Source organism: Erinaceus europaeus, chromosome 2 (assembly GCF_950295315.1).
Source record: "Erinaceus europaeus chromosome 2, mEriEur2.1, whole genome shotgun sequence".
NCBI lineage: Eukaryota > Metazoa > Chordata > Mammalia > Eulipotyphla > Erinaceidae > Erinaceus > Erinaceus europaeus.
In genome coordinates, this window is record NC_080163.1 from 132533741 (window position 1) to 132543343 (window position 9603).

At 50.9% G+C, this 9603-nt stretch overlaps 1 protein-coding gene across 2 annotated transcripts; it reads left to right on the forward strand.

Annotated features, from left to right (window-relative positions):
- Positions 1-1272: 1272 nt before the first annotated feature.
- On the forward strand, positions 1273-9358 carry LDHD (lactate dehydrogenase D). 2 transcript variants are annotated; one of them, XM_007527582.3, is made up of 11 exons: positions 1273-1433; positions 3004-3116; positions 5012-5153; positions 5272-5413; positions 5536-5695; positions 6721-6920; positions 7017-7145; positions 7262-7389; positions 7924-8014; positions 8132-8243; positions 8343-9358. In XM_007527582.3, exons 1-11 carry the CDS (start codon positions 1362-1364, stop codon positions 8506-8508), a joined length of 1455 nt encoding a protein of 484 aa, XP_007527644.1. In that variant the 5' UTR covers positions 1273-1361; the 3' UTR covers positions 8509-9358. The 2 variants fall into 2 exon arrangements, with proteins under 2 accessions (XP_007527644.1, XP_060041150.1); XM_060185167.1 differs by lacking the exon at positions 1273-1433 and having other exon boundaries at positions 3004-3126; positions 4988-5153.
- The last annotated feature ends 245 nt before the right edge of the window (positions 9359-9603 follow it).

The following is a 9603-nucleotide window of genomic DNA, read 5'->3' on the forward strand; positions in this document are numbered from 1 at the left end:
TATGTAAGTAGAGGAAAGAGCAAAATAGTTGCCAGGAGAGGTAGAGTTGTGTAGGCACTGAATACCAGCAATAACCCAAGAGACAAAAAGGGAAAATAAATTAATAATAAAAAAGATTAAAGTTGGGGAGAAAGTATAATGGTTATGCAAAAAGGCTTCCATGCCTGAGACCAAAGGTTCCAGGTTTAATCCTCAGGACACTGGACGGACTGACTGAAATGGAGCAATCCGTAATGTCCTGTGCCCATCCGCTCGTCACACAGCCACTTCAGCGCAACCCTTGGGTGGTCGTGGTTTACTGATTCCTAAGCTGGACCTAAGGCATTCAGTTCTTCAGGCTGACCACATCCAGACCTGCTCTCCAGGCCAGGCTGACCACATCTGGACCTGTTAGAGAGACCAAACTGCCTGCTGACCACAGACTGCTGGACCTGTCCTAGGCTGACCACAGACTACCAGACCTGCTATAGGACGACCACCAGCTTCCAAACCTGCTGGAAAGACCAGGCGGACCAGCCTGTTTAAGAGGACATCACTGACAAGACTTTACCTGCACCATTATAGTTCATAGAAGAGGTACCAGGGAATTAGGATTGTATATGTATTGAATAAAGTGTTGTGATAGCATCATAAACAGCCCCAGTCTCATTAAAAGAGGGAGGAGGTCCTCTCCCCCTGTCTGCAGACCTAATTTATCTCTCCTAAGCTTTAATGCTCTCATCACTTAGTAAGTTAGTAGTAGGATAGGGACTTTATTAAATGTTGCTACCAGTGTTATCACTGGAGCTTGGTGCCTGTATGACAAACCCACCACTCCTGCACTCCTGGTGGCCACTTTTTCTTTTCTCCTCCTCCTCCTCCTCCTCCTCCTCCTCCTTTTCTATTATTAGATAGGACAGAGTGCAGTCTAGACACCACTAGATAACAGGAATGTGTTAAGATCTGAAACCTGGATGGAGCCCAAGAAAGTGCAAAACTGAAAGAGAAGCTGGTACTCAGAGATGAAGAGGAGGCTAGAAGGAAGTGAGGTGCACAAAGGTCATCAGGAGTGAACTAGACCCTTAAGGTCAAGGCAAGGAGTCTCCATTTGTTTGAAGGCCATAGGAAACCACCACAAAACATTAAGGCATAGAATGGTTGCTATTCTGTTTTGTTTCTTTAAAGTTCACTTCTATTTCAGAAGGAGGTGGTAACCACAAGATTACAAAACTCAGCAAGGCCTGGAAGGGCCACCTTAAGACTGGAACCACCTTAAGCAAACCACACTCCTCAGCACTGCCTATGGGCTGTTTCCGCACTGGGATCTGGCTGGCTTAACTTTGTGCCCACAGGCCCTGAAGCATAAGGCTGCTTGCTCAGCTATGGCCCGTTTGCTCCAGCCTGTGTGCTGGCGGCTGTTCCCCTGGAGGGGTTACTGTTCCCAGAGGACGCAGGTAGGTGGGGGTAGGGATTCCAGTTATTCCACTTTAAGCAGATCACTCAGTTCATCCTATCAGGTGTGGGTATTAGGGAGATATGGATTGAAGCCCCCACAACTGTCACAAATAGGGTGTTAAATGAAAGGTTTGTGTGTTTCAGGCTGCTCCCTGGGACTAGAACAACCTCCCCAACACACACACACACACACACACACACACACACACACACACACACACACACACACAGGCATGTTTTGCATGAACAAAGGCCTCGGCTCTAGCCCATGATCTGTCCCTAACTTGGTGTAAAATGGGAAGAAATCCCTGGAAAGGCTCAAGAGCAGTGCAAGCCCCAAGTCAAGGTGGAGTGAGGATGGAGGTCCCTCAGTTGACAGGTATGGAAACTTTCTCTCCAGTCTTCTTTTTCAAGCTGGGTCCCTTGGTGTGCCTTGGGGAAAGGATTGAGATTGGTAACCTTTTCAACTCACAAAGACAGGACTGGTTACTTTTGTGTGTGTGTGTGCTTTTTTTTTTTTTTAATATTTTTTTCTTAAGATTTTTTTAATTAGTATTTATTCCCTTTTGTTGCCCTTTTTTATTGTTGTAGTTACTGATGTCATCGTCATTGTTGGACAGGACAGAGAGAAATGGAGAGAGGAGGGGAAGACAGAGAGGGGGAGAGAAAGATAGACACCTGCAGACCTGCTTCACTGCCTGTGAAGGGACTCCCCTGCAGGTGGGGAGCGGGGGCTTGAACCAGGATCCTTACACCCGTCCTTGCGCTTTGCGCCATGTGTGCTTAACCCACTGCGCTACTGCCCTACTCCCAATATTTATTTATTCCCTTTGTTGCCCTGGCTGTTTTTTTTTTGTTGTTGTTGTTGTTGTAGTCATTATTGATATCATTGTTGTTGGACAGGACAGAGAGAAATGGAGAGAGGAGGGAAAGACAGAGAGGGGAAGAGAAAGATAGACACCTGCAGACCTGCTTCACCGCCTGTGAAGCGATTCCCTTGCAGGTGGGGAGGGGGGGGGCTCAAACTGGGGTCTGCGCTTAACCCGCTGGGCTACAGTCCAACTCCCTGCTTTTTTTTTTCTTCCAGGGTTATCCCTGGGGCTCAGTGCCTGCACTACAAATTCACTGCTCCTGGAGGACATTTTTCCCATTTTGTTGCCCTTGCTGTTATTGTTGTTATCGATGTTGTTGTTGTTGGATAGGACAGAGAGAAATCGAGAGAGGAGATGGAGAGGGGGAGAGAAAGATAGAGACACCTGCAGACCCGTTTCACCTGCAGGTGGGGAGCTGGGGGCTCAAACCAGGATCCTTATGCTGGTCCTTTTGCTTCTCACCATGTGTGCTTAACAAACTGTGCTACCATCCAATCCCCTGAGGCAGGTGTTTTTTGAAGTGAGACACCAACTTCTATGGTTCTAAATGGAAAGGGGCATTCCTTTAAATGGGGGGGGGGTTTTCTGGTGGGACCACCTAGCGAGGCTTACTGTGAGGGTGAGGGACTAACACTCTTGCAAGGATTATGATCCCAGTCCTCTCCTCAAGTGATCCTGGCAATATGCTTCTCTGCAGGGAGAACTCAGCAAGGGCTTTGTAGAAGCTCTGAAGGCAGTTGTGGGGAGCTCCCGAGTATCTACTACTGCTATTGTCAGAGATCAGCATGGGCATGATGAATCGGTGCACAGGTATGAGGGTGTTCACCTTTCTCCCTTCAGAGACCTCTTCATTTGGGCGGGGGTTCATGTAGGAACTGGGTTGTCTTCTTTCCCACTTCTGTTTTATAGTGTTCTATTTCTCTGTTTTGGGGGTGCTCTGGCATTCTCTACCTCCACACACTCATCCAGACAGACAGGTGTTCTCTTCCCTTCTCCCAACTGTGTAGTTCTTAGGGTCTGCAAACCACCTAGATTCCTTGATTCTAGTTTGGTTATATGGTGCTGGAGCTACATAGAACCCAGGGACCCACACACGAGAAACACTGTAGCACAGAATTATATTCCAGACTCATTTGTTTTATTGCCACTGTGTTATCACTGGGGCTCACAGATCATTACACTGCTCTTGGTGTCCATTTTCTTTTTTTTTAATTTATTTTCCTTTTTGTTGCCCTTGTTTTTTATTGTTGTTGTAGTTATTGATGTTGTTGTTAGATGGGACAGAGAGAAATGGAGAGAGGAGGGGAAGACAGAGGGGGAGAGAAAGACACCTGCAGACCTGCTTCACTGCTTGTGAAGCGACTCCCCTGCAGTTGGGGAGCCGGGGGTTCAACCGGGATCCCTCTGCGGGTCCTTGCGCTTCGCGCCACGTGAGCTTAACCCTCTGCACTACTGCCCGACTCCCACCAATTTCTTTTTTTAATATTTTATTTATTTATTAATAAGAAAGACAGGAGGAGGGAGTCGGGTGGTAGCACAGCGGGTTAAGCGCAGGTGACGCAAAGCACAAGGACCGGCAGAAAGATCCCGGTTCGATCCTCTGGCTCCCCACCTGCATGGCAGTCGCTTCACAGGCAGTGAAGCAGAACTGCAGGTGTCTATCTTTCTCTCTCCCTCTGTCTTCCCCTCCTCTCTCCATTTCTCTCTGTCCTATCCAACAATGACATCAATAACAACAACAATAATAACTACAACAACAATAAAAAGACAACAAGGGCAACAAAAGGGAAAATTAAATAAATAAAGAAAGAAAAGAAAACTAGGAGGAGAGAGAGAAAGAACCAGACATCACTCTGGTACATGTGCTGCCAGGAGGGATTGAATGCAGGACTTCATGCTTGAGAGTTCAACGCTTTATCCACTGCACTATCTCCCGGACCACCCATTTCTTACAGAAATGAAGGGGGGGATGGGAAGCCCTGCTCTCCCATTTGTTCGTGAAGCTTCTCCACTAGGAAATTTCACCTGGGTTGTGTATTCTTAGACAGCAGGAGCAGAATCTTTTTTTTTTTTTTTTTTTTTATAATTTATTTATTTAATCATGAAGATAGGAGAGAGAAAGAACCAGACATCACTCTGGTACATGCGCTGCAGGGGATTGAACTCAGGACCTCATGCTTGAGAGTCCAATGCTTTATCCACTTGGCCACCTCCCAGACCACTCAATTTTTTTTTTTTGCCTCCACCATGAATCCACTGCTCCTAGAGGCCATTTTTTCCCTTTTGTTGCCCTTGCTGTTGTAAAGTTGTTGTGGTTATTATTATTGTTATTGTTGTTGGATAAGACAGAGAGAAATGGAGAGAGAAGGGGAAGGCAGAGAGGGAGAGAGAAAGATAGACACCTACAAACCTGCTTCACTGCCCATGAAGTGACACCCCTGCAGGTTGGGAGCTGGGCGCTCTAACCCAGATCCTTAAGCTGGTCCTTGCACTTTGCACCACATGAACTTAACCTACTGTGCTACCGCTGGACCCCCAATCAATTAATTAATTAATTAATTATTTATTTATTTATTTTACCAGAGCACTGATCAGCTCTGGCTTGTGGTGATACTGGGGAATGAACCTGGGGCCTTAGAGCCTCAGGCATGAGAATCTGTGGAAGCATTATGCTGTAGGAGCAGAATCTAAATGGCTGGTTCTAGGTGCAAACCTCCGGACGCTGTGGTGTGGCCCCAGAATGCAGAGCAGGTCAGTCGGCTGGCCGCCCTGTGCTATGGCCATGGACTCCCCATCATCCCCTTTGGCACGGGTACCGGACTGGAGGGAGGCGTCTGCGCCGTGCAGGTAGAGTGCTCCCTCCACACCTGCAGGGGCAAGGGGCTGGCTCTGCTTTCCTCACCTGTCATCTCGGGGCTGTCAAGGTGGGGCCCCGGACAGCAGCTTCCACGGTGCCTTCCCCCAGGGTGGTGTCTGTATCAACTTGACCATGATGGACCGAATCCTGGAGCTGAATCCAGAAGACTTCTCCGTGGTGGTGGAGCCTGGCGTCACCCACAGAGCTCTCAACACCCACCTGCGGGCCAGCGGCCTCTGGTTTCCTGTGGGTAGGCTGGACTCCAGGCCTTGCTCTGAGGGCTCCCTGCAAGCAGTGCTTTTACTGGGGTTTGAGGTGGTAGACCCCTTTCCTCCCCTGGCACCTGCCCCAGCCTGTCCCCTGCTCTCCCAGACCCAGGAGCAGATGCCTCTCTCTGTGGCATGGCAGCCACCAGGGCTTCAGGCACCAACGCTGTGCGCTATGGCACCATGCGGGACAACGTGTTGAACCTGGAGGTGGTCCTGCCAGATGGCCGACTGCTTCACACTGCTGGCCAGGGCCGCCACTTCCGGTGAGTGCAACACCATTTCTTTTTTTTTTTTTTTTTTTTTTTTTTTTTTTAAAATTTTTTTAATATTTATTTTATTTATTTATTCCCTTTTGTTGCCCTTGTTGTAGTTATTATTGTTGTTGTCGTTGTTGGATAGGACAGAGAGAAATGGAGAGAGGAGGGGAAGACAGAGAGGAGGAGAGAAAGATAGACACCTGCAGACCTGCTTCACCGCCTGTGAAGCGACTCCCCTGCAGGTGGGGAGCCGGGGTTCGAACCGGGATCCTTATGCCGGTCCTTGTGCTTTGCGCCACCTGCGCTTAACCCAACGCGCTACAGCCCGACTCCCGCAACACCATTTCTATCAGTCAACTCCCCCACCCCTCGCTCCCACTGCTTCAAGGAGTGCCCAGGCCATTTCTATGACTTCCGGTGAGTGCCCCCATTCACCATCCCCCCCCCATTTCTGGTGCTCACTTCCAGCATCCTTACCACTTCTGGTAAGCCCTCTTTCTCTGTGCTAGGGAAAGGCCTCCTGGGCCAATGGACGAGGCTCCTCAGCTATCGGTAATTTGGTCTCCATCTGTGGACCCAAGTTGATGCTTCTTTTTTTAAATATTTATTCCCTTTTGTTGCCCTTTATTGTTGTAGTTATTATTGTTGTTGGATAGGACAGAGAAAAATGGAGAGAGAAGGGGAAGACAGAGGGAGAGAGAAAGACACCTGCAGACCTGCTTCACCGCCTGTGAAGTGACTCCCCTGCAGGTGGAGAGCCAGGGACTTGAACCGGGATCCTTACAATGGTCCTTGCGCTCTGTGCCACCTGTGTTTAACATGCTGTGTTACCACCCGACTCCCAAGTTGATGCTTCTTGTGGGCCCTGGGGCAGGAAGCTCGTGCCTCCAGAATGTCCCCCTTGATGGCTGTCTGGAGCCTGCACAGACCTAGGGCTCAGTTATCCTCCTGGCAGGGGTCTGGGGGCCACCTGGAGTTCCAGGCCTAGTGTAGCAGGTCCTCACCTGTCTTGTGTGTCCTCGGGGGCCCAGGAAGAGTGCAGCCGGCTACAACCTCACCGGGCTCTTTGTGGGCTCTGAGGGAACGCTGGGACTCATCACTGCCGCCACCCTGCGCCTGCACCCTACCCCGGAGGCCACAGTGGTTGCCACCTGTGCATTCCCCACTGTGCAGGCAGCTGTGGACAGCACGGTACACATCCTCCAGGCTGCAGTGCCTGTGGCCCGCATTGGTGAGCAGGGGCTAGGCAATCCAGTGGGCTCTCTGGTAGAGGCTTCCTTTGGAGGCAGGACTTCACTTGACTAGCTTGCTCTCTCCTGGGTTCCAGAGTTCCTAGATGATGTCATGATGGACGCCTGCAACAAGTACAGCAAGTTGAACTACTCCGTGGCACCCACACTCTTTTTTGAGTTTCATGGTACCAAAGAGGCACTGGCAGAGCAGGTGCAGCGGGCAGGTGTGCTGAGTACCTTCCATGTGGAGGACAGGTGTACTGGAGGGGTACAGGCTGCTCCACATGAGAACCAGGTATCAACATCACCCTCCCCCTCCTTCTCCACCCCCCATCGCCAGAGGAGATCACCCAGAACAATGGAGCCTTCCACTTCTCTTGGGCCAAAGAGGCGGAGGAACGCAGGCAGCTCTGGGCAGCGCGACACAATGCTTGGTACTCTGCCCTGGCTCTACGGCCAGGCAGCAAGGTGAGCCTAGCCACGATGGTGGTGGGCCCAGGGCTCAGCCCACATCCTATTCATTCCACAACCATCTATCTCTCTGTGTTGAGCTGCAGGTCATGGCCCACCAGTTTTTCAGCCTAGAGGGCAAGCACTGTGTTCAACCAAACCCTCAGGTCCTGCCCCCAGCCTGTCCCCACACCAGCCAGGCTCAGGGCACAGGGGTGAGCCATCAGAGCACAGTGCTTGTAGTGGAGATTTTCTGGAGGCAGAGATGATGACTGCAAGCGGGAGACTGGACTCCAGGAAGCACATACAGAGAGGCTCAGTGTGGGTGCTGGGCTACCCTGCAGGGAATCAGGGTACAGAGCAAGGTGAGAGCTGCAAAGGTCTTTGCTGCAGCATACCAGCCAGTTGTATAAGTGGAAAGCAGACCTGGAGAAGTGCAGGCATTCTTGTGTGTGTGTGAGAGAATAAGACCCCTTCTATAGCCTTGGCCATGGTGGCTGGCCCTTACCAGCAGGATTTGAGGGGAACCTCATGTACCTGCTCTTAACTTAGGGATATTCCACTGATGTGTGTGTGCCTATCTCCCGGCTGCCAGAGATCTTGGTGCAGGCCAAGGAGGACCTGAAGGCCTCAGGAATCACAGGTTCTGCTGCCCCTTGCTAGAGTGGGGTGGGGGAGTGGGAGTTGACTAGCTTCTGTGCTGGGAGGGGTGGGTGGAGGGCTAGGCGGGGATCTGCAGCTCTGTCCTGTGGGTCCCTAGGAGCCATTGTTGGGCATGTGGGCGACGGCAATTTCCACTGCATCCTGCTGGTAGACCCAGAGGACCCTGAAGAGCTTCACCGGGTAAAAGTCTTTGCAGAACAGCTGGGCAGGTCAGCACAGTCTCTTAGTGGGGGTCGGGGTGGGGTGGGGTGTGTGCATAGGAAGCATAGATGAAGGACCTCCTACAGAGAATCCTCTACCGCCCTCAGGCGAGCACTGGCTCTCCATGGAACATGCACAGGGGAGCACGGCATTGGTCTGGGCAAGCGGCATCTGCTGCAGGAGGAGGTGGGTGCCGTGGGTGTGCAGACCATGCGGCAACTCAAGGCTGTACTGGATCCCAAAGGCCTCATGAACCCAGGCAAGGTGCTGTGAGTGGGGCTCCAAACTCTGGGCCTGCAAGCCCTCAGACAACAGAACCTCCAGTTCTGGAAGCATTGACACCACAGGACAACTCTGCCTTGGCTCAGTCCTGCAGGGTTCTGTAGCTGCCTCCCCCCAGTTGGGGGTCAGGAGCAGAGCCTGAGGGACCCAGCACCCTTAATCTGCCTGGTGAAAGGGATCCTCCTTTCTTGGTATAGAAAGAGATTCTCCTTCATGTTGCAGGTCTTCTCCACAGCCCCCCAAATAAACCTGAGCCACATCTTCAGCTGCATGGAGTAGGCAGCACTTGTGAACCACCTCTCATGCCCATCCTCCCCAGGTTGCCCATGACACTCTTAACCCTAGCCATTGGCCTATCCTCGGACTTGATGCAGCCCCAGGAGAAGGTGGCGCTAAGGCTACAAAATAGGAAGCTTGCTTTCAGGGCTCTGAACTCCTGTCACAACTACTCTGCTTGTGAGCACTTGCTGTGGTGCCACCAGCAAACTTGACCCTGTTGAACCTGGACTGGGTCTTAGATCTGCTCCTCACTCCCACCCGCACAGCACTGTTCTGGTTTACAGTGATGTTGGGGCCTTTGGTGCCTCAGGCATGGAAGTCTTTTTGCATAACCATTATGTTATCACCCCAGCCCTTTAGAATATTTTAATCAGGACCAGTGGTGGTGTGCCTGGATTGCCAGCTACAAAATGCACAAGGACCTGGGTTCAAGCCCTAGGTCCCTATCTGCGGGGGGTGGGGGGCGCTTCATGAACAGTAAAGCAGGGCTACAAGTGTCTATTTTCCCCACTCTGTATCCCCTCCCCTCTTAATTTCTCTGCCTCTATGCAATAAATATGTTTTAAAAAGAATATTTTAAGCATGTTCTTCAAGCAGCTGCTATCAAACAATGGAAACCAGAGTGGAGTTGCTCTTTTTGCACCATCTCTCCTCACAGTATGATGTATTATATTGACAGTTTGTTTTTTGCCATCAAACAGAATCCATCCACCTTGAGCTTGTTCTTGCCTCGGGATGGATCACTGACTATAACCATTGGGGTACTTGGTAGTGATCCTCATAAACCCACAAGAGGGCGCCCAACAC